This window comes from Hetaerina americana, unplaced genomic scaffold (assembly GCF_022747635.1).
Source record: "Hetaerina americana unplaced genomic scaffold, ioHetAmer1.1.p SCAF_3, whole genome shotgun sequence".
In the NCBI taxonomy this organism is placed as follows: Eukaryota; Metazoa; Arthropoda; class Insecta; order Odonata; family Calopterygidae; genus Hetaerina; species Hetaerina americana.
The window spans coordinates 64,412,384-64,438,393 of NW_027286874.1; the positions used below are offsets into that span (position 1 = coordinate 64,412,384).

At 36.8% G+C, this 26,010-nt stretch overlaps 3 protein-coding genes across 3 annotated transcripts in view; 1 reads left to right on the top strand and 2 right to left on the bottom strand.

Annotated features, from left to right (window-relative positions):
• Adsl (adenylosuccinate lyase) overlaps positions 1 to 26,010 on the top strand; it is a 341,605-nt gene that overhangs the window by 12,541 nt on the left and 303,054 nt on the right. The window lies entirely within an intron of this gene.
• On the bottom strand, positions 5,414 to 9,593 carry LOC139690907 (uncharacterized). The gene is made up of 3 exons (XM_071588525.1): positions 9,510 to 9,593; positions 6,995 to 7,150; positions 5,414 to 5,693 (listed from the first exon to the last, which is right to left on the bottom strand). Exons 1-3 carry the CDS (start codon positions 9,555 to 9,557, stop codon positions 5,493 to 5,495), a joined length of 405 nt encoding a protein of 134 aa, XP_071444626.1. The 5' UTR covers positions 9,558 to 9,593; the 3' UTR covers positions 5,414 to 5,492.
• LOC139690679 (uncharacterized) lies at positions 12,735 to 18,456 on the bottom strand. The gene is made up of 3 exons (XM_071588176.1): positions 18,218 to 18,456; positions 14,725 to 14,880; positions 12,735 to 13,066 (listed from the first exon to the last, which is right to left on the bottom strand). The coding sequence occupies exons 1-3, from the start codon at positions 18,269 to 18,271 to the stop codon at positions 12,860 to 12,862; spliced, it is 417 nt and encodes a 138-aa protein (XP_071444277.1). The 5' UTR covers positions 18,272 to 18,456; the 3' UTR covers positions 12,735 to 12,859.

Here is a 26,010-nt window from a genome sequence, read left to right on the forward strand (position 1 = left end):
ACATCAACAGCCATCGAGTGTGGGGCTCGTCCTCCCACTCTCGGCCATCTTTGAAGAGCTTGTGTGACTTAAAAACTGGAGTTTATGCCATGCTTTCATCCTAGAACACTTGGCAAATTATGCCTTAAGTCTTCGTACCAAATTTCCCCAGTCCAGCACAAAATTTGATGGTGTACCTCTGTTCAATCATTCGAAACTTTTTGCGCTTGCCCCTAGTAACTCAACAGAGGTCCACTAAAATCACGATCTAGCTAGAATGAACGTTTGCAGTTAATTGGCGCTTGGCATGTGTTGAAGGTCAGTTAGTGTACATGTGCAGTGAAAGCATGCTGCAATGTATAGTCCCATCAGGAAAAATTGTTCCCGATACCTTTTATACAAACCTTGTTCTTTCCCTTCCATTTATTTCCTCTATCTCTAATTGTACATGTGTGTAGTTGAGCTGGTTATAAGTAAAATCCCTACTCGCTCCATTTGTTTTCAGTTCTGTTTTCCTTCCATATTTCATTTGCATGGAGGCAAATGGATTCTTCTGGAGTTGATGGATTATTCAACTGGTCAATGTGGTAGGAATCAAAGTCCATGAGTGCTGTGTATGGTGTATTTTTACATGTATCATTGTTCTATTAGTTTCCTGCAAAAAGAGTATTGCTTCCTTCAAGTGTGCACTGAGATGAAGGAATGGCATGTAATGAAAATCATTCACCTTATCCAGGATTCGAACCCGTCTCCCTCAATGTCTGGCCAAGTGCTTTTAACTTCTCTTTTTCTGCCTTGTTTCATTATTTTTGTGTTTTGAAAATATGCAATGCTGGACTCGGGTGTGTGGTTTTTGTTCCAATCCACGCTTTTTTATATTCTTTGTTTTTTCACAATAATTTTACCTCTTAGAAGTTCTCTGACTATCTTGAATTTTTGTAGCTGTCTTTCATTATTCCATGCAGCATGGCCTAAGTTAACACCTCTAAGCACATTCATAATTTATCCATTGATTTTGTCACACCGGAATGTCTTGTTTTTCTTCAGCCCTTCACTGTTCTTTTAAAGTTGTTTTTCAGAGTATATGGGCCCAGTAATCTTCTCTCATTAAGGTGTCTTTCAGAGTTTTTGGCCCTGAGCTATTCAGTATATTCCTTCCTTTTATTTCCTATGTTCATCTGTGAGCTCAATGAATAATGTAAATTGAAAATTTGTATCTCTGCATGAAAAATAAGCTTTATTGGGACCCAGGTTTCACTGTGGTGCAGCATATTCAGGCCTGAAGATGCTGCACCGCAGTGAAACCTGAGTCACAATAATGCTTATTTTTCAGGTTGATTTACAAAGTTTCATTTGAACATCATTCATTGTGGAACAATTCCACAAACTTATGCCTGAAACGATTTATTACGTCTATGAGCACATTCCCATTACTATAGTTTTTGGATGCTCTTAGAACATTTTGTTTTGCTTTCACTCTAGTATTCTTCCTGAGGTTGTGTGCTCATTTGGTGTAATAGGTCTTCATGTTGTCATTAATATGTCACAGCAGCTTGATTTCATAACTTCTCGTCTTCTTGAGCTTTGTGCATTTTTTTTACTTGTTTTTTGATCTTGTCTTCTTTTTTGTATTAGGTCTGTTGGATATTTCATCATCCAAGGCTATGTTGCTCACCAGTTATTATTCTGCTATTTCTACTGTGGCTTCTTAAGACGATTCCATCTTTCTTGGCACTTTTTGGTGTTTTTCATATTTTCCTTTCTCCGGAATTCTATTGATAACCTTGCCAGAGCTGAAAATGTGTCACCTTTTATTGATATTACTTTTTCAATCTGTATTGCTTAAATATCTCTTGTTCTACAAATTGTCGCTCTCCCCTCCAATTATGCTGCAGTAAGAATCTCTTGCTTTTTATTTTAGCTGCAATAATCAGTACATAATTATTAAATGATCTTGTTTCCCTTGTCAGGACCAGGTGCAGGCAATTGTTGATCAGCACTTATTACCCCAATTTGAACCCTGTCCAAATCATGATTGTCGTCATTATCTCTCAATTCAAACTCTTGAACTCCTCCACTGCTTTCTCTGATTGTTCTGTGAGCCGCACTGGAATCCATTTCTTTGCCCATTTGAGTTCAGTCGCCGTCAGCAAAGTCTACAGATTTTCGCAGATTATTGAGTAACTCATTCCAATTTCATTTACTTTCTTTCCATGGCTTATTCCTGGAAACGTTTCCCTCAGTGGAATATGCACCATCATGAGGTCAGGTTTTGGTTCTCTATGGAATTATTTTCATGGTTTTATTGATGTCTTTCATCAATAGATTAAACTTCATTGTGTTTGTATTGCCTGATAGAACACATCATGCAGGAAATATGGAGTGGTACTTTCATCAAAGGGCCAAGTGAAAATAAAAGCATGTGATTAAAATTAAGGCCTCGAAAATGTAGACCCAAATTGAGTGTATCACCACGACAAAATGCACTTTGGTAAACAAAGTGAATCTATTAATGTCAGCTGAAATAGTTAGGTGAAAACTGAGGGTAGACCATTATTTGTTTTGGAGTTGGATGCATCGTGGGTGAAGCAACAACTGTAGAACTGATATGGATTTGGAAGTTGATCGGCCCTAATTATTCCAATTCTTTTTCTAATCTTGTGGTCTATTGGTTTCTAGGCGTTATAACTTTTAATATTTTAAAAGTTTTATATGCAATTTTTCATCCATTTTATGTATAAAAGTGTAAAAATTATAAGTACAAATTTAACATGTACAAATGAAACTCCACCAAAAATTCAAAATAAGTGTGAGTTACATTTGAATGTCTCTCTCTGTGTTTTTGTGTTCTAGTACCATCTCTCTACTCCATTTAAGTTATTATTTACGTCCATGAGACTTTCCTTCAAGTTAGATATGTATATTGTAAAGATGACACCTTTATGGTGCTCACTAATTTTCAATGCACATGCATGTATGTATTATACAATGCAACAATTTCAGAGTGTAAACTCGATGGCTTAACTGGCTAAAGCACTCGACCGGACATTGAGGGATCTGGGTTCGAATCCAAGTCAAGGGAATGATTTATACACTCTGAAATTGTTGCATTGTCCTGCACATTAGTGGATGACTCTGTTAAATGTTACTGTTGCCTCATCTCTCGCAGTTTCTTTGGAATTAGTGAAGCATATTGTATAGCTTGATTAGAATTTCCTCGCACATTATTCAGTTGTTTCTCTTGAACTGTATTTCTAGTTGCACTAAAATATCCATGCTAACTGCATATATCCACATAAGAAATCAATTGGTTACCCACAAATATGCATGTCTTGAAGTTCCTTTGGTGGGCATTCTGCTTTGACTCAATTTTATATTAATATTCTTATTTTCTTGTTAAAAAAAATGTCTAATTATAAATTTCAAGTTTGCTTGTAAGCTCATAATTTTGGGAGCCTTGTTTTGTATTTTATCAATACATTTATTAGAGTAACCTTTCACGCTGGGCAGTTACTACATTTGTTTAACTCATAAAATGGTAGTAATTGAAGATTTAAATCTGATTTTTATCATTAAACAACAGTTATTATGAAATACTTTAAAACCAGCTGAATTTCTGATTAAGGTAACTCTGTAAGCCTGGAGACTTAACATTAGTCGAGCAAAATAGTTTTCCAGTCAACTTAAATATAAGTAGCAGTGCATTTTTCTATAATTTTGCAATTAATATCTGTTAAGGAGCACTGGGATATGTATATGAAATGCAAACTATGGAATAGATTTTACTGTTGGGTGGCTTAGGGCCCATTAAATAGAAAGAATTTTTTCAAAGGCCATAATAATGGAAATCAGTAAAACAGCAATAAAATGAGTAAAAGATGTCCAATTTTTTGGCCCCAAATTTAATTTTGACTAGTGGATAGATTATTGAAATACTGATGGTAAATATATTTTTTGTCTGTTGTTTCTGCTGTTGAATCAGTATATGATGTTTTCTTATGTACTGCAGGTTGTTTCATTAACTATTCTTCTAATATCAAATGATGGCTTTGTCTGTGCCTGCTTATTAATTATGAGGTGAATTCTTATCAAGAGTTTGATGATTTAACATATCTGTTCCAGTGTTTCTGGGAATTGGTATATCAAACCTAATTCTTACAGAAAGACATAGTGATTACTTACTTACTTTGGTTGATAGTAATGATGATATTTAATTCATGTCTTCGGCTTTTGTAGAATATAAACAGTCGTTAAATTCATGCCGAAATTAAAAGAATAATTTATATGACGTCTACACTTACCTGTCTTCCAGCATCTCTTCCAGATGAACCCTTTCATATTACTCTTTGAAGTTCAATCATATGTTGTCTGTCTTAGTGGAATATGAATGAAAATAATTAGACATTACTTCATTGGAATTCAATAAGAACTCATAAAATTGTCATTTTTATTCAAATAAATTATTATTGGTATCACATTTTTAATTTTTTTTGGTGCACTGTACATATTGAAGAAGCTAATAAAAATTAAAGATAAAGGATGCCATCCATTAATAGCATAATGGGTTCTTTAGGAGGAGAGGGATTTTTGTGGAGAGAAGGGCTTGGATATCTATTATATCACAGTACATAGAGCCAGAATAAACAAATCGCTGTTACTCTCCAGGTCTTTGAAGCGGCTCTGACTTTGTATATGATGCATTATTGTGAACTAGCGGCTCAAATTGAAATTGTATAAAGAGTTAGTCCAATGAAATTAAGAATACAAAGTAACTTTCCACTGTCCTTTATTATCGTACAACCGGTTTCAACGCTCATGCGTCATCATCATGTACCTGAGGTACCTGATGATGATGCCTGAGCGTTGAAACCGGTTGTACGCTAATCAAGGACAGTGGAAAGTTACTTTGTATTCTTAATTTCATTAAAATGAATTTCCACAAGGTTGAGCCAGGAACAATTGAATAGTTATTACAATATTTTTATTATCCATTTCCTTATGCATTTTCTACTCTTGGAGAATTCGTTGGAGATGGAGACTGCGGAGTTGGTTTTTAGATTTCTTGTAATAAAGAAATGAGAACATAAGGAAGGAATGTAAAATGTAAGCAGTCAGAGAGTGCAATTTAAATAGAAGAATAGAGCTGTCATATAGATTGAATGGGTGATACTAGCAAGGAACTACATACTCATAAAACTCAAGTTGGTGAGTTGTTGTGCTATCGTGTGTACTCAAATATTTTTTCTTTTTCGCACCCTACTGAAATGAAGGTGCATCTTAAATGCTGGTTTGTCATATGAGCTTTCAAATAAGGTATTTGTATGCTTTGAAACTGCAATTGTTTATTTTGGCAATGTTAAATGGTATTTGTGTCATTCGTCTTCTGTGAAGTAACTTGAGTTAAATGATTCTGTTACACTGATTATTTGTCTGGGTAAACTTTTTAAGCTTTCAATATGCTTTTTCAGTTGATTGTTTACATTGCTGGATTGATCTTATATTGAACAAATGCATTAATCTCCTTCAATAGGAATATTCTTGTACACAAAAATAGAATCAGCAAATAAAACTATTACTATAATCCAGGCTCCTGCTGCTACCAGGGCATCCAGTATATTTGACTCTTGATTATAAATGCAGTCAATGTAGTGTCTATCTGCCACTTCACCTGCTGCCACAAAAATAAATATTCCAGTGATTGAGAAAAATAAATCCTGTAAAGAAAAATAGAGAAATATTAGTCATGCCACTTCACCCAAAGTAATTATTTTTTATTATTCCATTAGTTAGTTGAATTTTCTAGTATTGTAGGTGTAACATTACCATCTTAGGCAGAATCAGTATATGATACTGCTTCATTAATTAAAGCACTTAATCAGCTGTTATATTGTGTTCCATTCATGAGGTTATTGCAATTTGGTTACCTTTTTGAATCAGGCATATTACAATTGTTTGACTTTCCATCAGTCTGTATCTATGTGGGATTGTTTACCAGCTTTTATCAATAATTTGAAGTTCTTCGCCATCACTCTTGGATCAGTCATTTGGCTTTAATTCAAATGTAAAGGTGAATAGATGGACCTTAGTCTTCTTCCTTTTCAAATCTGGTGGTGCTTTAAGTGATACCAAACCACCTACAGAAACCTCTGCAGTCAATTTCTCAAGAAACCTTAGAAACCCATAATCTTCTAATTTCTCAAGATACCCATAATCATAAAATATCTAGGTATATGGAGGTTCACAAAATCCTATTTGAAGAATTTGTAAATTATTTCAAGTATTTCTTGTATCTGCATTACTTTTGGCATTTAGATGAACATATGAATCATATTGCATTTTTCAGTAGTTATTCATTATTTCAAATGAATGAGTGGAATATTGATTGAAATATTTTCATTATTTTCAACCACTTTTATAGAAAATTGCAAGCTAAAATTCGAGTAATGATTCGGCAGTTCAGGGGTGCTTCTCGTGAAGTTGTAACCTTTTGCAATAAGCCATCTGGGGAAATACAGCTGGACTCTGTCCAGATTAGCAAGGGTTCACGGTATATAGATAGTTTAAAAATTGAAAATATAATATAATAATAATGAATTGTACTTGTATAAATCCTTAAAGAGTTCACTACAAGTCTTCTAAAGAAGGAACTTACTCTTATAATGGTACAGTGTGGATAATTTTTTAATTCTTGATTTATGAATAACTTAAGTGATTGTTTGTTTGGCATTACTCATCAAATATCATTTACAAAGTGAGATTCAGATGGATGAACTTTGAATATCTTGTATTGTAATGCAGTATACTCTCCCAGCTGACATTCCATGGTTTTTAGTTTGAAAAATGTCACATTGCCCTATTGCCCAATATTTACAGTATTTGTATTGCATCTTCAATAATAATGAGAAGTCCAAGTGTTATTTCATATTCATTTAGTGCAAAATATTCATCTCTCTAAAGTTACAGCACATATTACTCTTAGTTGTGAAATCATTCCTGTTAATTGATGCATACTTACTATTTTCCGAGGCATTCTGTCTCCAGTAATATGACCTAACAACATCCCTGAGACTATTATAATATAAGCTCCGAAAGGTATTTGCATCACAGCTGCATCTTTTGTTGGGATGGGTAAAGCGTAGAACTGGAGACCCATGCTGGCACATGACAATGCCTGTTAAAGGAGACATTAATTGTTAAAATCCTGATGAATGTTATATTTTTACGTGGTGAAAATGTGAAAGAAAGTCATACAAGGGTGAATTTTGGCATTTGCTAGAATATTGTTAATGATAACTTGGGACACACTTACTCTAACCAGTACTGATAGTATTTATTAAAATTAGACTTTTAAAATATCTTGCTAAGATACTCGGCTATGTTCAGAAAATGCCTGCCTGTTTTTGGACCTACTGCAGTAGACATATAGCCAGGAGAAAAAAACTAATAATAAATAACCGTTGAAAAATACATATAGGTTTATCACAAGTAATAACCAGTGACAATTTTTTTAACTCATTATTGGACCATTGCAGCTGTTAAACTCATGATGCATAGAATGTTGACAGTTGGTGCATAGAAACTTTGAAATCCACCATTTAGAAGATGATCGCTAGTGCTAATAATGTCCTAAGTATTGAGTTTTATTTTCCTTCTGTCTCCGCGGGAATACGAACCACCGATATCTGGTATAAGGTATACCAACGGCATTCAGGGCTATTGGGTGATTTTGATGGGAGAATAATGGGATATTGTGCATTAAAATCATTAAATCCTTGCCGAACTCTTGGGTGAAGTGTCCCTAGTAGGCATTATATGGGGATGGCGCGGTGGCCAACGTACTGGCTTCCCACCGAGAGGGCCCAGGTTTAAATCCTGGAAACAACAAATTTTTTTCAGTTGTATTACGATCCCTACTTGAGGTGCTTTGTGGAGAGCACTTCGAGTGAGTACGACGTCCGTCGGATGGTACGTTAAACTGCGGACCCCTTGGCACCTGTCGACAAGAGTGGGCTAATACCGACGCCGGGTTTCTCTCCACACTTCCTTTCCCATCCATCCATAATGGCACAAATGACCTTAGCTATCGGTCGCCTCCCATAAATACTACTACTAATAGGCAAAATATAGCACACACAGTCGCAACGACTTATAATTTATTTTGAGTAACCTTGTCATGGAGGAAAACACTATTTTATGCATTTATTTATTGCTTGCAAATATTTTTTCGTTACTGGTCTTTTAATCAACTACATTGCGGGTCTTTTTCCTCATGTATTTTTCGCTCGAGTCTGTAAAGGAAGCTTGCACATAAGGGAAGTTACCCAGTTTGGGGTCGCGCCACAACATTTTCTTTCCTGATTGCGCAAGTGTACGCTTTGGTGGGAATTCATTTTCGTTCCTCGCAGGTGTTGCTTTCTTTTGACGGTCTCCAAACAGATTTTCGCCTCCATTTTTTTCCGTCTGCTTAGTCCTTTTCGGATGAAACTATCCCCTTTTACATCCTTTTTTGAAAAACTATAATTTACTTGTCGTATTTAACTGCCTTAGGATCTTGGGTCTCCTAAAATTAGTTTTCAGTTGGCTTTTTATGCATCTCTTATGCAGTATTCCTGACAATCGCTCACGATCATGATTTTCGGCGACCTAATGCGGCGATACGGGTACATAAGATAATGTTGTAGGTATCCTGCGACCAGAAATCTCCCCGAACTACAAAAGAGTTCATAAAGGAGGGATTGCGTAAATACATTCGAATTCATTTTAAATGAAAAATCTCACCATTTTCATAGGGAATTAGCATTATTGGCTCGGGGTGGGACAATTATTCACGATTCAGAAGGCAATGCACCGTGCGTACATGTATTAAGGGCTTCCATTAACCAACACTAAAGAGCATTTATTCTGGGAAATATCGAAGAACGCGCCACATATGCAGAAGTACTCAATAAATGTATTCGTAGTCCGTTGTGATGTGCCAAAAAATATCATTTCAAGTGACCTACTTACATTGATAAACTTACAAATACACACACATAGGTATGTATGTGTATATGTGTGTGTGTGTGTATTTGTGTATATATATATATTCATTTACAGTAATATGGGGTATGTGGAATCGAGCAGATCACAAGCGTAACTAAGTGTCCTCGACCAGGAATACATGTATATATTTTCACGCACACCTGAGTGATTACACAACAAGCCACTATTGTAATGCTCGATAAATTTTTCAACTATTTCAACTGCATTCAAAACGATTATAATACTAAGGCCTAGGTTAGTAGTCCTCCATGGAATGGTGGTTATTCGAATATCGGAAGTTAAAAGTAGCAATATGCGCCACGTATGTTTCGTTGCTCAATTTGTAAATATGATACATCCAGTTCGATACCGCATAACCCGAATTTTGTATTGCGCAACTCGTAAAATGTTGGAATTTACTTGTCGACACTCATGGATACTTAAAAACTATTGACTGATGGTTTATGAAATAAATCTAAGTCTCCTTAAAATTTATCACATCAACTTACCAATTCGGTGATCTTGCAAGCGATCACAGCATTTCCGAATCGCGCCATGGGTCTCTCACGTATGTCAGCTCGTGTGTCTTTTGCCTGAGAATTCTCCATGCCCACTGTTTTGTTCTTAATTTCCTGGTCGACTGAATGAGTGTGTGACACATATAGGAATACCCACCGTCCCATCCTACCACTTCCTCAGACAGTGGCTTGCGTCTCGGCGATCGGTAATGTTTACCGTTTGCGCATGGGTTGAAATACCACTTATTCAGAAGGATGCATTTTTTATCTTCGTAGCACTTCCATTCTTGAGAGGAACGGGGTTTGATAGCTCAATGAGTAACTGCAAATCTCTAATAAATTTCGGATAATCTGTCGATAAAGAATCTCTGGATACCCCTATGCAGAAACAAGAGTTTCATCGAATATTTTTGTTTGCTTTCATTTTGATACCGCCTATGTTGAACATGTTCCGGCTTATTTTTTTTTTAATTTTTATTAAATATATTTCAATAATTAATACCTGAATACGAGGTCGCATTCATGTTGAAAAGTAGTTCATTTTTTGTGATGATTATCCAGGGGTGACATTTTTTATGATCTTAATCGGTTGCATTTAAGTCGCAGTATTCAATGCCGTTGCAACAAACGGTGTTCCTTGAGTTATTTGCTGAATAGTCTAAAGATAATGGACATAAACCATCACAGATCTTGATTACCCGCGCGCGCTATTGATGCGCGATCCGCGATGGATAATGACGCTGATGTCATCTACTTCACTTTTAACTTTATGGAACCTGACAGAATCCTATTCCTGTCGGTACTACGACTCTGAGCGCATTTGGTGAAATTATGACTGTAATATTCGAAATAAAGGAACTTTTTTATCGCCCCAGTAGATTTAATAGGAATTAGATTCCATTCATTACGATTCATTAATAGTAGCAATATTTTTATGGGAGTGAATACTCTCATTATAAACGTATGGCGCTTATTTTTTTTAAATAATTTATCTATTCATGTACTTCATAATTTTCCTATATTATTATTACCGTGTCTATTGATGTTGGAGAGGTGAATCTATGAATTCCATCGACCAATGGAATTCACTTCATATCTGGAACTGTTTAATTGTCAATTTGGGTTATTGTGGGTGCACATTCCGTATATATGCTCCATTATTCCTAACTTCAGTAGTGCCCTGTCCATGCAGTGTATTGCGAAATGCATTGATATCAGGTCGCGAATAACGAGAGAAAGTCTTTTGCGGAAATCTACAGTTTTACGTATTTTCAATGTTTATTTTTATACTAGTCAAATCATTGACTTCTGGGCATTTGGTTGAACTATTCTTTGTGAGAGGAAAGGTGAAATGGACGAATGAATTGTAGGATCGTTTAGGTCTTCCAGTGTATTTGCTTTATCCATGGACTTTGAGTTGGAATTCCTTGGAATTTGAGTTGTAAAACAGTGCAATCGTAAATGCAAAAGTAGAGCCATATGGTGTTGTTCGCACTTTTCAGTTGGATTACTCCATTTGCATGAGCACCAGCATCGTGCCCCAGCCTGCAAACCATATTTTTTGCCGGCCAATTTGGGAAACCTGGTTGTGATTTAAAACTGTGCGTGGAGGAAATTCTTCCCCCCCCCCCCCCGGGACCCTCTCATATTCATTTTCGCCAGGGTCGGTATTTCCACCTGCGCCAGCAACGTCATAATAATAATTCATGGCATCATAATGATATCTATCGAAGTCATTGAACTTCATCGCAGGCTTGCCTCGCTGCTGTAACCATCATATTGCCAAACTGAAGAGAGACCTAACGATCTGCGTTGTGGTAGCATTGTGTGAAAATTTAAAGAAGGAAAAAGAGGGTGTAATAAGTATATGGAACAATATTATTTTATAAAATACGAGATATCTTTCTGGGAGCTTATTCTTTTTTATGTATCATTATTTACTTTAATTATGTCTATGTGTATTATATATTTACCTGTTTATTCTGCTGTATATTTAACCATAATGAAATTTTTTCCCTAGTTTTCTCATCATTTATATCACCCTTTCACTGCTATTGAGTGTCAACATAGTAGTCGTATCTCAGTAGGTTTGGCAGGTTTTTCACCCACCCCTTTCTATGTGGGTGTTTTCCTGCAGTAAGTTTTTTCGTCGTCGATATCAGTCCGCAATACTTACGCTTTTCCAACAAATGCATATATATCCATAAACACAATATCAACCCGAAGGTCGTTTTGGTAGGTGATGGTAGAGTTCACTCAGTAGTAAGCCCAACAGTGTGTAATATTCACACATCAGGGTAGGGGGGCCAGTTCCTTTCCCTGTGCCGGTTATGGCTTCCCGGTAAGATCTGGTACCCGAAAAATCACCCAGCTTGGGTGAAGCTGACGGTGCCCAGAGAGGCTTACCCAAGAACCCGGGCCCTCCGGTCAGTAGTCCAACGCCGGGGCTACCGCGACCCACGTATTGCCTATGTAACATCGTAATTTAATTTCGCACATTCCTTATGATCATTGTCAAAATTTCTACACACTTTATTGTAACGATGTTTTACATGCCATGAATGCATGTAAATGACGAGGTGCGAGGGTGGAAAAAGGAACTATGTAATCTGAATCTCACCCCAGTGAAGACATTTTATTATTGTTACAAAGCGACCTCGCAAATTATGAAAATGACTCGGAGAAGAGATTTGTCTTATTGTTCGGTGAGGTTTTTTGAACGGTAATCTCCTCTTGATAAAATGGTTTGAGTGCCGAAGAATGAATAACGACTCCAAAGTTGTTTGTGTATCATTTTTGCTTGCTAAAGTATATACTATCGTTTCAGACCGATTCGAATGTGACCCGAATGGTTGTATATTATATAAATAAATTAGTTCTCTGCTCTCATTTCAATAGATTTGAGGATGGGTACTGGCAACTACGGGGTTCGGCACGCTGAGCCATGGATCGGTACCAGAAGGGGCAAGGCTTATGGGGTCGTTATCTCACGAAATCCTCGCAAAGCAAAAGCGACATCTTCTACATACGAAAGGACTGAACCAGTAAGAAAAGGGGATTGGCTCGTTGACTAGACCATGGTCGGTAGAATAACTTTAGTGTGAAAGTATACCAAGTTATTTGAAGTCTTCATGATGAACGTGGAACGATTCCACCAAGTTATGCCCGATAACATATCTTATGGATCTTTGATAGTTTAAAATGAGATACAGTAAGTTAATTTTATTTTACAAAAATTTTATTCAGCTAAATATTAAATTTAGAAACAGTGAAGTCAGTTAAGACGTTTTAATGTAGTATGGCAGTTTTACTTCATAGCTGTGAGAAAAAACGGAGTGGTTTCAGTGGGGTGTATATTCATGGACGTCTTTGAAGGAGATGATTGCGTCGGCCAGAAAAAGGATAGCGTTGATGATTGCCAAGGATCCTGTTGCCAATCCCATATCCACATGCTTGTAGTAAAATTTCCCGTTGCCGGAGAAGTTAGAAATCAAACATCCACCAGCTGCGACGAAGAGTGCCATCCCCAGCAACGTGTAGAAAATGTCCTGGAAAGTTTAAGAGTCATATCGGTAGTAAAAAAACGTATCTCGACGCATACATTTACTGGAAATATCTTACAATGTGTGAAAGGTTAGGTTCGAATGTTGGTCACTTTTAAGGAGCCTAAGATGGGTGCTATTGTATTTGTTAGAACAGTGTTAAATCTGTTGACCGAGTTGGTTGTCATTCGAATCGGAGAAATGCTAGTGGTTTCGTGGCCAACACCGCCGATTTGTTTTTCTCAGAACGGTCAGCTCTTTTAGGTTTCTCGATGACTTAGTAAGCATTCCATAGTATAGATGCTTGCTATTTAATCACCGTTCTACTTACTAATCATTGGCAGTTTGCGGTCACTGTGGTATCGTACGTGTAAGTGCATGAGATGATGGTATCTAACGAGATGATTTGGTTGCTGCGGTTGCGTTGAAAAATATTGGAATAAGTGAGAAAAAAATGGGTATATTAAGTTGTTGAACCAATATTTGAAAATGCCATTTTCCACTAAAAGAAATCATTACACCCGAAAATCAATCATTTACGTGTCAACTGGATGTTAAGCGATGAACTTTTTGAATGTGCAATTTGTTAACTTTGATACTTTTTATTGTTACTCGTTTTTTTGATTATTTTCTAATTTTTCATCCGTTTTGTGATTAGGCTCGCCATTCATTCGCCTAACTTGACCAGTGTGCTGCTTTCGTTTGGTGTTATTTAGAGAATGGGTGAGAGTAAAATCGCTGGATGTATATATTAGCGAAGAATAAATAGTTCGAAAGGAAGGTCAGGGATGAAAGCGAGAGAAAGTCAAGGATGAATGCGATCGAAGGGACTTCACTGATGACGAGTATTTGAAATCTCAGGACTGGGAGAGCATTCGTGAAACAATTTATGCGTGTGAAAAAGGCGAAAGAAGAAAAAGTTGGTAAAGGGTAGTCAATTTCCTGTTGTAAAGTAAAATCAGACTTTCTCTGACTCTTATCTACGAGGTACGAGTGAGTGAACGACAAGGAGTTAATTCATTATCTTTTCTTACATGTTCGCTCCCAATCAGCTGCCGTGTGTATGCATGACTTTTTTAATGCTGTTTTTTTATTTACTTTTCGTTATACTTTGCTGTTTGGCACCTATTTATTTAACATTTAGTTATTTGTATACATTTTTCAATTATATTGGGTTTATTATGTTGAGAGGAACAGAATTACTAGCATGGAGTTCACCGATTTAGTTTGTGTTTGTCGAGAGGCTAATTTATATTTAAACTGTTTATTCTATAATATTAAAAAATCTCCTGTTACATATCAAATGAGTCTTTCTAATATTGACCCTTTTTGCAAAGTGAAATAGGTTACGGTATTTAAAACACCAAAATTGCTATGCAGAAGAATACATATAACACTGAAGTTCGTCATGGAACGTAAACTTTGAGTCATTGAGAAAGAAAATGTACTCGTTTGATGCGTTGTGATGGCATGTGATGTTTTTCTATCCGTTCTAGGCTGTCATGCTGATCATATAGTTTCGTACAAGTGATGAGGTGATAAATAAATTTATATCTCAATGAACTATAGTCGAAAAGTGATTCACAAATGACGTGATTTCAGAACATAGAATATCAGGATTGCGTAATGATAAGAAAACATTAAGTTAGGGAGAAAAGACTTACGATTTTGCGGGAGAGCCTTTCGCAGACCAAAAATCCCAGCAGCATTCCGCCCAGTATTATGATGTATCCTCCGAACACAATGCTTACCAGCGTGTACTGCTTCAATGGAATCATGTCTAAGTTCACGTGAAGACCCATGCAAATGCATATTATCAGCTGTGGATGAAAGAAAACATTATTAATGTAAGTATTTATCGTCCAACGTGATTTGAGTGATGTAAAGTTGGAGTTGACTAGCGTAGTCTGATTGCGACACCACGGGTTTTCTTTTGCCTGATACCTCGAAAGAATGATGTTAACATGACAATCTAATTGAAGCGTAGTCACCGATATTTCCAACTTTACGGGTATGGCTCGATGACTCCTGATATTAGGATACTTGTATACCCGAGCTCTGGGTTCCCTCATCAACTCTTCGGCCAGGGACGGGGAGAACGAAAGTTGGGAAAAATTCACCGACCTGCACACTCCCTTATATCAGATGTCTTGTCCTTGTGGTTACATATTTGAGTTTGTCTGCGACCCCTGATTTTACAGCAGCGAAACTTATCCAATTCAGGTGGTAATTCTGTGCGTCACGCGGGAGTATTATTGTTTTTGGAGTTTTCTCTCTTGAGAATATTAGCGTGAGAAATGTTTCGCCACTTCATGCTGGTGAAATAATTTACCTTATTTTTGATTTTCATAAGATCTTCCAAGAAGTTGTGAATGACATTGTTTCAGGGTATCCACCGAGTTCGGAAATTCGGGTAAAAGTAGTAATTACTCGATCTATTCAATATTTCGGGAGAAAATGGCAAGAATTAAAAAATTAAAAAGGGAATTTGATATTCGCATGGGGAATGCCTGATAAAAACGATTTTCCTTGTAGTTGAGATCAGTTCTTGTTTGCTTTAAGCCATCGCGCATGGAGGAACCATGGCTAGCCGGACTGACCCATGATACCTACAGATACCTGTATACCACGCGCAGTGATGAGGGGAATATCCCCGGAACAAGTACCAATCGGATTCGGAGCACTCGGGAGAAAAAGGATTACACGTTTGTCGAGAAAATCTGGAAACGTTCTGGAGTGGGAATTCATGAAGTCAGTGATCACCATGCGTTTGCTGAACGCCAAAAAAAGAGCCAAAATAATTTTTTTCCCTTCATTTGAAATATTTGTAGATCAAGGCAAACGAAGAGGCGGTCATACGGACTCCGATCGGGCGCCTCTGACGCATTTATTCCAATTGAGCGTTCGCTTGAAATCGTTAACAAGAGTTCTATTCTTTTTTCCTTTTCACCTTCGCAAGTCGCGTTCCGCTAATCCTTTTCCCGGAATAAAATAAAAATGTTTGTGAGTAGTCTCATAGGAGGATGAAAGATTTCGAAAATAACTCGACGGCAATATAAAAAAAATAAAATTTTACTTCGGTACATGAACGTGTAAAAACTGCTGAGATTCTATATTACGTCTTGTTTTTTTAATCATTTCTTTATTTTGACCTAAATATGACATCCCTTATGCCATGTGCGCTGTCTATTTTTCAATCGAGCGAATGTGAACATGCTTGTTAATCGAAGGTAATGAGTGGAAATCTTCGTAAAATTATTCTTAGGATTTTCCCTTCAGCAATATGGATTGATATGCGGGTGAGGTGCATAGAGCACTCTATAGAGTGAGTAAAAACATAATGAATTGATGACACAGTCCTGGGTAATTGATTCATTTTAGTCCGTTGGTGATGTCTGTCTATACTGGGTTAACTGAAGCGAATGCCACTGTACGTATTGTCTGAAGAGGAATACTCGATCGCCGCGTGCTTCTGCACTGGCGCTAAACGATCGCGTCGCCCTTCCATCTCCCGAATCCTTCGAGGAAGACCTGGCTGACAGCGGAAGCCACACCCTTGTGGCCGGTGGGCACGCTCCTGATCCGTTTCCCGTATTTTCTAAGGTTAGACTCAAGAAATTAAATCGGTGGTGTGATCTAGGTTCGGCTTTGCCTAGCGAGTAATAATTTTAAATGTGTGGCGCCGAGCAAATGAAGTTTGAATGAACTTCCCCGTGTCTACACTTTGTTTTTTTACGGCAGTTGCAATTCTGTAGGAGATCAACAGAGGCGAGGTGGACATTGAAATACATTTCTCCTGGAAATTATTAATGTTAATTTACTGTATGCATCTGCGCAAAACTTTTTGGTCCCAGTTTCCTCTCAAGTAATGAGATTATAATCGGTTATCGATAACTAGAAAATCGTTTACTTTCTGGTACTTGCCCCTTTATGTAACGCAAAAAAATCATTATAGGAAAGTTGTTTCCTTGATGTTAAAGTGTCCTGTTGTTCATCAAAACATTATTTTCGAGGTTTTCTTATCTTAAAGCAGACACGCTGAAAATTCTGCGCTGAATGGGGAGAAAGTAAAGGTTTATTGTTCTCTGTTTGTCTTTAGTTCAACCTTCATCATTGTGCGGTTAAACAAGGGCGTGTCTTCCAAGGGATTAAAGCTGGGAGGGCGTCACTGTCTAATTTAAGGATTGAAATTTCATCATATAAGACTTCTAATTTTGCTTATATGTCTCATTTCCAATTCCTTGAAAAAAATTTGCGAATATTCCTCTACTGAGAAAGTGGTTTAACGTTAGGAATATGCTGTCTTGCAACTAAATAATTGTCTGATTGTTATCCTATATCTTATTGTCCTGTCTGCTTTACTCTTTCATTCGAAATTTATAAATTTCCAAGATATATATGATAAGATAATTCTTGTATTATAATTGATATGATGGCGCATTACAGTGTTCTTCGCGGATGCCTATTTGATGAAGGGTGGAGCTTCTTTCTACCTTTTTATCATTCCATTGCACAACTGCCGGAAGTTTTTTACTTCCTTTGGTGAGGTGTAAAGAATTTAGCCTTTCCTAAGGAATTTCCTAATAGAAAATTATGTTGTGCATATAAATGGGCGCATTTTGTGCAGTAACAACTCCAGTTTAAATGAAAGATTCAATACATGATATAAATTTATTTTCTATGAATTTAAGGAAGCAATTAAAACAAAAAAGGTTCGACTGCGTGAAAATGAAGCTTAAGAAAATAAGGTTATGATTCCACTGGACAAAAATGGAAGTACTGCGCGAAGAATTATTTGTTAATTTGAGTGCATCACGAATCCGTTGATCCGTTACACGAATTATCACAGGTTGTATAAAGAGTAGTTGATGATTTTTAGCAATCCCATGTCTCTTGCATGACTTTAACTTGCAGCAGTTTGATTAAATTAGCAAAGTGCAAGTGGAGATCTGAATTCGTAATCACCCAGGTTTTTTAGTTGCGTGTTACATCCGGTTTAAAATAGAGATTAGGAAGGAAGAGAATATCGACCTATGAATGTATATTAGTAACTTAAATATTTGTCTGACCCAGCGGAAGGTGTGAGCAGCGATTGGTGTACCAATCTTTCGTCCGCGAGGCATAAGGTCAAGAAGAAGCAATCTCATGTGTACTCACAAATTCTATGACTTTGCAGGCTAGCGAAGTCTTTCCCAGGGGTGATCCCGGCATTTTCGGAAATTTATCCTCCTCGTACACTCGTCGTTGCGTACACACTCCTGGGCGATGCGCGCTGTGGTCTTCGTTTGAACCCCTCGGAAGTATTTGCACTCTCTCGTGCGAAGGTTTCGCGTTCGGCAAAGTCCTCTCTGTCTCTCTTTCTCTCACTCACACCGTGAACCGTGAATGGCGCGTGACTGTGACGATGAATGCCTGCGGCCGCCTTTTTTTTACCTTTTCCTCACCTCTCCCCTTCTCCATCCCCCTCGAGCAACCCCTCCGCCGCCGCCCCTCCGTTGCCCACCCGGCCATCCCGTCCATATTCATTCCCTCCCCTCTGTGTACTTCCTTTCCCTCCCCTTCCCACATGCACCATTCCTTCGGTCATTCCCAGTTGGGTAGTATAGCGCAGAGATATGAATTGCATTCTTTGAATTTTCATGCGCGTGCTGTGATGACTGTTTTCCGGCATGGCTTAGAATTTTTTTTTCTTCCTGTGATCTAATTGTCCGACCGCGTTTAGAAAATGGAAAAATAAACTTTCCGGAAAGCGTTCGGACTGGGATTTTGAACGTAGAAAATTAGGAAATCTATGATCGATTTCGCCCGAGTGCTTAAAATCCCCATATTTATTCGTCACCGATGAAATTATTTTTTCCCCTATTTCGACAATCCCTTCGAGAGTGTGCTTTGCGGAGACTCAAATGAAAACTATTATTCCCAAGGTCGATAAGTTGTGATATTTTACGTGATGAATGCATTTATGCAACGTGGAAGAGAGTTATTAAATTTTTACGTGCTGTTGCAAATTTACGAATGCCTTTTATTAATTTGATGTTTAGTACAGATTTAAATGCGATACATATTGGAAATGAAATGAAAGTAATGAATGGATTTCTCATAAATTGTTCGGACATATTAGGGACAAAATTACCTCGAATTGTTGGATGAATGTTTTTAAGAACAAAAGCTGATTATTCGAATGCTTTTGTGTCGGCTCGTTTCTTCTTTTTTCAGTATTGGAAAGAAATCCTTGGCAGTTGAACGTGAATCAAGTACATAAGTTTGCTACTAGAATAATGATATATCTGTGACACGAGATTTGCGCTTCATCCTTTATTGCCAAATTAAACTTCAGGTTCATTATTTTGGTTATTTGGTAAAGATCAATCTTGCCATAAATCTTTTCTTCATTTTTTGTAGTATATTTTCATAAATCCTTGGTACGTTTATGTTGAGCAGATTTTTATTTCACGCGGCGTAACTATCGATTTCGACTTTTCAAATGATGTTTCCGTCTGGAAAACAAAGGCATTGGGAAAAAGAATAATTAGGGTAATATCGGCCCAGGAAGTTGAACTGTGTAGTTTAGTCACAAAAAAATGTTTATGGAACTTTTGGGAACATTTTCTTTGATTTTGAAGTTTCGGGATATTTATTTTTATTTTATTTAGAAACGAATCTGCACATATTGTAATATTTCCAATTTATAGTGGTACATATGTCAACATAAAAAGATACGTATACATACAAACATCAGCAAGAACATTGCTATAAAAATATTAACAAATGTTCGAATACAAGATTCAAATTGTTAGCGGAGAAACGGGAAGGCCTCTGATGGTGCTTAAGGATTAAGAAAGAGAATCAATGCTGAATTGATCGAATGTAGTTATTATAATTTGAAAGTATCTCATTTTCGAGGAACGGTAACTGGCAGTTAATGCCTAATTCGGTGTGCTTTACAATTAGTAGCATAAATGCATTTTTGAAATATTAATGAAGTGTTAGAAGATTCGTATTTCGAGAACGAGGTTGAGGAGATGCCTCATTAAATCGCTGTTGAATGAACACGATGGAATTGCCAAAAGTAAAGTCATAAGTACTTAATGCGCCTTCCGTGACTGGAAATAATTCAAGAGATGAGCCTCTCCATGGAAGAGACGCACATGGATGTACGCCTCTTCCATGGAGACTATGAGGTCGGGGAGTGTCGCATGCTTTCAGTACCTATGATACTTTGTCCTGGAGTTTACTTAATATCTTTTTGAGCGACACGTAGCAAATCGGCCGGCGCTCATTTTTAGGTGTCTCTTTTTTGAAAACAAAATAGAGCTAAAGATGATAATATCCGAGAGGATGAATTTGGGATAAACATAGAGTATTCGAGGCCAAATTATTTGAATCTACTAAACCACCGCCCTTCCGATACGCTCCCCTTTCAAAGGGTTGATTGTTATTTTCAATAAAAACTTTTTCTTAAAAAAATATCGTTTATGTGAGCCCATGTGCATAAGTGTGTTTTTCTACCGCTGCAATAATTATATAAGTTTTCTTCGGATAGAATCACAATTGTGCAAACACGCCCGAAATTGAAATAATTCATTTAGTTCAATGAATTCTCGTTTTGCTGCGATTCATTTGCTAACACCAGTGACTCCCTGATTTCGACATGCGAAAATTTGACTTTCATGTGACGGGAGGAACCAAATTATTGTCATCATAGCTTTTATTTTTCGTATTCCGGACGTTGCCTTATGCCTCCTGGTATTGTCATCGGGTTTCCCAGTAGGATAGCCAAAAGAGTTGACACAATACCTGTGTGCCATAGGCAAGGCGAATTGTGATTTTGGGCTGAGTTGGCGGTCGCGTTTCGCGCCATTTCCAAATTACTTCGTTTTCAAAAATGCTCAATCCATATTTGCTTGCGTTTTTTGTTTTATTTATTGCTCACTTTTAGTTATTATTCACATGTACATATTTTTATTATTTAAATGTCCAAAGAACGCCAAATATAAATGCAGAATTTTAGGCATTCCTTCTCTCATGAATGTTCCGCTGTGGATTCCCGTCTCTGGTCGGTTTCAATGTTTCTGACCCCCTAACATCTCGGCAGTGCTTCGGGAAGAAACATTTGCGGTTCCTAATATCTTCCAAATCTGTACTACTAACTTCTATTTTCCAGTAGTGACAGAGTTGACTTCCAAATTTGTCGTAACACTTATTTTAATTTCAGAATAACCAGCTGGTAGCTTCTTTTGATGATGGTGCGTATAAATTTGCATTTTTTCAATGAACTGCCTCAAGAATGTATGTAGTTACAGGAGTTGTAATGAATGATTTATGTAATTATCTAGCTTAATCAGAAAACCTGTTTCCTCTTGGAAGAGAATGAATATATTTGACTCAATTGTTAAAAAAAATGTGCTCCTCCAAGCTTCACTTGATAAAACAATTCCACCGTGAAATAGTAAAAAAGAAATTAAAAATTTATTTTTGATTAATATGGGATGGAAGTTAATTGCAATTCATTTTGGCCAAATCAATTTTGTATGCGACGCATGTGCAGACGTTAATAGATGCTCGTCGACGTAGAATTGGGAGTCCAGAAGTTATCATGAAAAGTGACTTACGTCAAGATAAGTAGAAATTATTAGTCCATAAGACCAATTGAAATTCGGTGAACTCCAGAAGTGAAAAAAATTCCAGTACCTGTAACACAGTCCACTCTGTTTTCAGTATGCAGTTGGCTTTACCAGACCACGAGACCACTTCCTTCCTTTTCGTTGGGTTTTCAGCCATCTCACCAGTTCAAGATTCAACGAATCTATTATAGAGCACGCTTGGGTTTTTAGCATAGAGTGTCATTCCTCAGTTGTCATGGAATCATAATCTTCTTGACGTTTCTTTAGATTTGATCTTGTGTAATGATTGGGGCCATTTAAATTGAGACCGGAATACGTGTATGGTTGCTGGTGTATACGGTTGCTAAATTCGCCATTATGTCCTGCTGTTGAGTTTTTAGTGGTAACAATGACCATATAATGTGTTAATCCTGTGCATTTGGCTCTTGGGCAGAGTGATCTCTTTATTATAGGGACATGACCTCATTAAACAGATGTCTGCATATTTTCCCTCTTGATAATCCTCGAAGCATTATCCCATGGACTCTCCAGATGTGCTCGGAATATGAGACGGTCGGTACGATGTCGTCCCCTTGATTGTACGAAAACAACGACTAATATGAAGTTTTTACTTCAGTTCTTGGATGAAATTCTGCTATAATACGAGATTATCTTTGGATTTGGATTCGGAGCCTATCTGATTTATGTAATAAATATGTTTTTAATTCTGTATTTATTATATATATATATATATATATATATATATATATATATATATATATATATATATAATATAGAAACACAAAAAAAGGTATCACTCACACGTTATTTCTCGATAATTTCGACGGAATCATCAAGAAATAACGTGTGAGTGATATCTTTTTTTGTGTTTCTATATTGTTTTTTACTGTGTAATGTACTATTCGGCACTTTCGTGTTACGTCTACGAAATCATACATACATGTGTGTGTGTGTATATATATATATATATATATATATATATATATATATATATATACACACACACATATGTATATAATATATATATATATATACACACACACACACATATGTATATTATATATATATATATATATATATATATATATATATATATATATGTGTGTGTGTGTGTGTGAATGCAGGTAGCCTGGTCCAGGAATCTAATTTTAATGAACTCTTCTTAATTTCATTTATATGTGTAAGCGAAAGCCTACCTTGGAGGAAAAATAGTATGAGCTTGCAGTTTTTGGAATGACTGGGAACAGTTTTTTGATGTGAGAATGTTTGTTCCCATTTATTTTAGCTATGCTTCCACCTATATCAAACACATGCAACATTTTTGAGATGTTATGAATAGTATTAAATTTATATTGACGTAAATAGTTGCCTGTGGGTTCTACGAAATAATCAGTGTTTCAGTTTTCATGATTATATTTACCATGCAACGAAGAAGTAAGCATGGTATTAATGAAAATGGTTACTTTTAATCTTGATTGGGTGATTTTATAAAAATAATCACTCATGATTTTAAGAATTTGGTAATTGCGTGATGATGCCATTATTCCATCGTTCTTACGAAATATTATTAGTTATTTACCTGATACAAAACCATGAACAAATACACATTTAAAATTCCTTCACCGAATATACTTAATGTACGTATATCGCAAGGTATACTTGTCAACTTGCTCTCCTTCCGCTAAAAAGGAAATCCATCGCAAATAAGTGTGAGTTGACAAAGTAGCAGATGGCAATGTATTTGCTTTATATTTATATATTGTGTACAATTTCGATAAGCTGAAATTCACGTTGGCATTAATTTTTGGGAAATTGCATCGTACACTTCTTATGGCGGATCATGAGATCCCAGTAGACAATAGTTATAATAGTTTAAAAAAGTTGTCTTTTTTATCATTGACCATGCATGCCGCCATCTCGGGATCGCCTTAAGGAAGAACAATTGTTTGGCAGCGAAAAATGGCTATCCTTCTGTTGAGGTTATATTTGATTATGTTATGAATTTATCACCTACCGATTATTTAATTAGTAAAAGGTGCAGCTTTCCTGACTCCAATTCTCTAAAACTTCAACAGTATTGGTTATTTTTTGTGTAAAATATTTTATTATGTTACTTGTAAAGTGTAATGTTACCTCAACTCTTTAACTCTTTCCATTTTTTTTAGGTATGTGATATCCACCCACACTGGTACGTGTGAATGGCTTCAGCCACATTCCACTCAACCTGGCGTGTATGTGCTTTCTTGCACACGGCAGGAAACCTCTGCTCTGTACTCGGTGTGTTAGTGTCTTCTCTCGCTTTTGGAACTATTTAAGAGGTGAGATTCATTCATTATCCTAGTCAATGACTACATTTTTTGCACGACATATTTATTCCTGGGCGGATAATTAATTTATATTCTCCGAACAGAGAATCATTTCACTCAGAGTAGCTGATCTACGTATTTTTCCTTAACAGTCCTGTGAAGTTCAAGTATACTCTAAATTGAACTGCGTAAAATGGTTTACCAATAAACGTGTTATTTCAATCCGCTGTACACAAAGTCAAAAATTAGTGAATGTCAGAAAATGATGTATTCCCTGCTCCTATCCTTTGTCATGAGTAAAAATGTGGTTATCCTGTTTACTAGTATGTGTGTTCTAACTACATACTTACGAGGGCCGTTCAAAAAGTAAAGAGACAAATGGCTATAACTCAAAAACGGTGCATTGTATTCTTACAAAATTTGGATATTTTTCAACAAAGTCGTCACAACATTCATGCACTTGTCCCATAGTTCTTGTAGCTTCCTAATTTCATTGGCAAAGAATTCTTTCGGTCGGCCCTGAAGCCACCTTTGCACCGCTTCCTTGACTTCCTCGTTGTTGGCAAATCTTTTTCCACTTAAGGAGTCTTTGAGTGATCCAAACAGGTAAAAATAAGATGGGGATGAGGTAAGACCTCCCAACCCAATTCTTGAAGTTTATCACGGGTCAGCTGGGTCGTACGAGGGCGGGCGTTGTCGTGCTGAAAAATAACTCCTTTTGCCAAGAGTCCACGTTGTTTGCTCTTGATGGCTGGGTTGTGTTCCAGCATCTCAAAATAGTACAGGCTATTGACAGTTCGCTGGTCTGCAAGAAAATCCCAGTAGAATGGACCCTGTGAGTCCCAAAACATGGTCGGTATCACTTTACCAACGGAGGGTTGTACTTTGAATTTTTTTGCGAACGGGAAAGCTGGTGTGTTTCCACTCCATACTCGGGCTTTTGAGATCAGGATCTTAGTGATGGATCCAGAACTCGTCACAAGTTACTATTCTTTCAAAAAAAGTCCCATTCAATTAAACTTTGTTACTTTAAGTCTTGTCTTATGAAAACCCTCGATTCTTTATGAGCATCAGTAAGCTGCCTGGGATCTCATCTCGCACACGGTTTTCTGTACTTTAAATGGTTATGAATGATAAGTATTTTGAACAGTTCCAACACTTACTTGAACTTCATTAGTTATCATTTCTTCTGTAATTCTTCTTTTATCGCGAGTAAGTCCATCGATTCCAACGATAAAACTTCGACAGAACGTCCACTTCGGGGTTCATCGCCCACACTTGTACGTCCACTTTTAAACCGATCAACCCTCTTGTAAACATTCGCACGGTTCATTCAACTTTTGCCGCAATGTATCAACATTCCAGAAAGTATTTCATTACGTTTTACACCTGCAATTTAAAATCTATTGACAGAGCGCTGTTCTTCTAAGGTGCAATCTTCTAGTGGACTTGCCATGGTGAAATGAAGATATTGAGGTTAAGTTGACGTAAAATAATCGAACAGCTAATCAAAGCTCATTCCAGGGTTGCCAACTAGCACACTTTAAAAAATGGCAAACATTCATTGAATAGCATGATCCTGTGCTTTCCCGGCGAAATGCTGTGGAAAAGGCTATTCGGGTCTTCCACCGAGTCAGTTTGACCGAGTGGAACACCCGGATAGCCTTTTCCACGTTCATTGAATAGTTTTAAAATGAGCGCATTTGTCTCTTTACTTGTTGTATGTATATTTACTGAATGAATGAGCCTCGTATGTAATGAGATTTAACTGGTCTAGTCTAGGGTTTTCCACAATTTTGTCTCCGTTTTGTTTACTGAAAATGTTATTCACTATCCCCTTGAAGATAATTTCAATGTTACTAACATTTGGTTAATCCAACATATCTCAAAGTTGCCTTATATTTATGGACTTTAAATTGGGAAATGTTTTAGTAAGGAACAACGTTCTACCATTATTATGTTTACTTGTTCGCTATGTTATATAATTACTAATCGTTGTTTTGATCGTTACTAACTAGTG

Coding starts and splice junctions, on each gene's coding strand:
- LOC139690907 (XM_071588525.1), bottom strand. CDS start 9,557: ATGGCGCGATTCGGAAATGCTGTGATCGCTTGCAAGATCACCGAATTG. Junction 7,151..9,509: donor CTTGCAAGATCACCGAATTG/GTAAGTTGATGT, acceptor CTCCTTTAACAG/GCATTGTCATGTGCCAGCAT. Junction 5,694..6,994: donor ACAGAATGCCTCGGAAAATA/GTAAGTATGCAT, acceptor TTTTCTTTACAG/GATTTATTTTTCTCAATCAC.
- LOC139690679 (XM_071588176.1), bottom strand. CDS start 18,271: ATGCCGGGATCACCCCTGGGAAAGACTTCGCTAGCCTGCAAAGTCATA. Junction 14,881..18,217: donor CCTGCAAAGTCATAGAATTT/GTGAGTACACAT, acceptor TTTCATCCACAG/CTGATAATATGCATTTGCAT. Junction 13,067..14,724: donor AAAGGCTCTCCCGCAAAATC/GTAAGTCTTTTC, acceptor TAAACTTTCCAG/GACATTTTCTACACGTTGCT.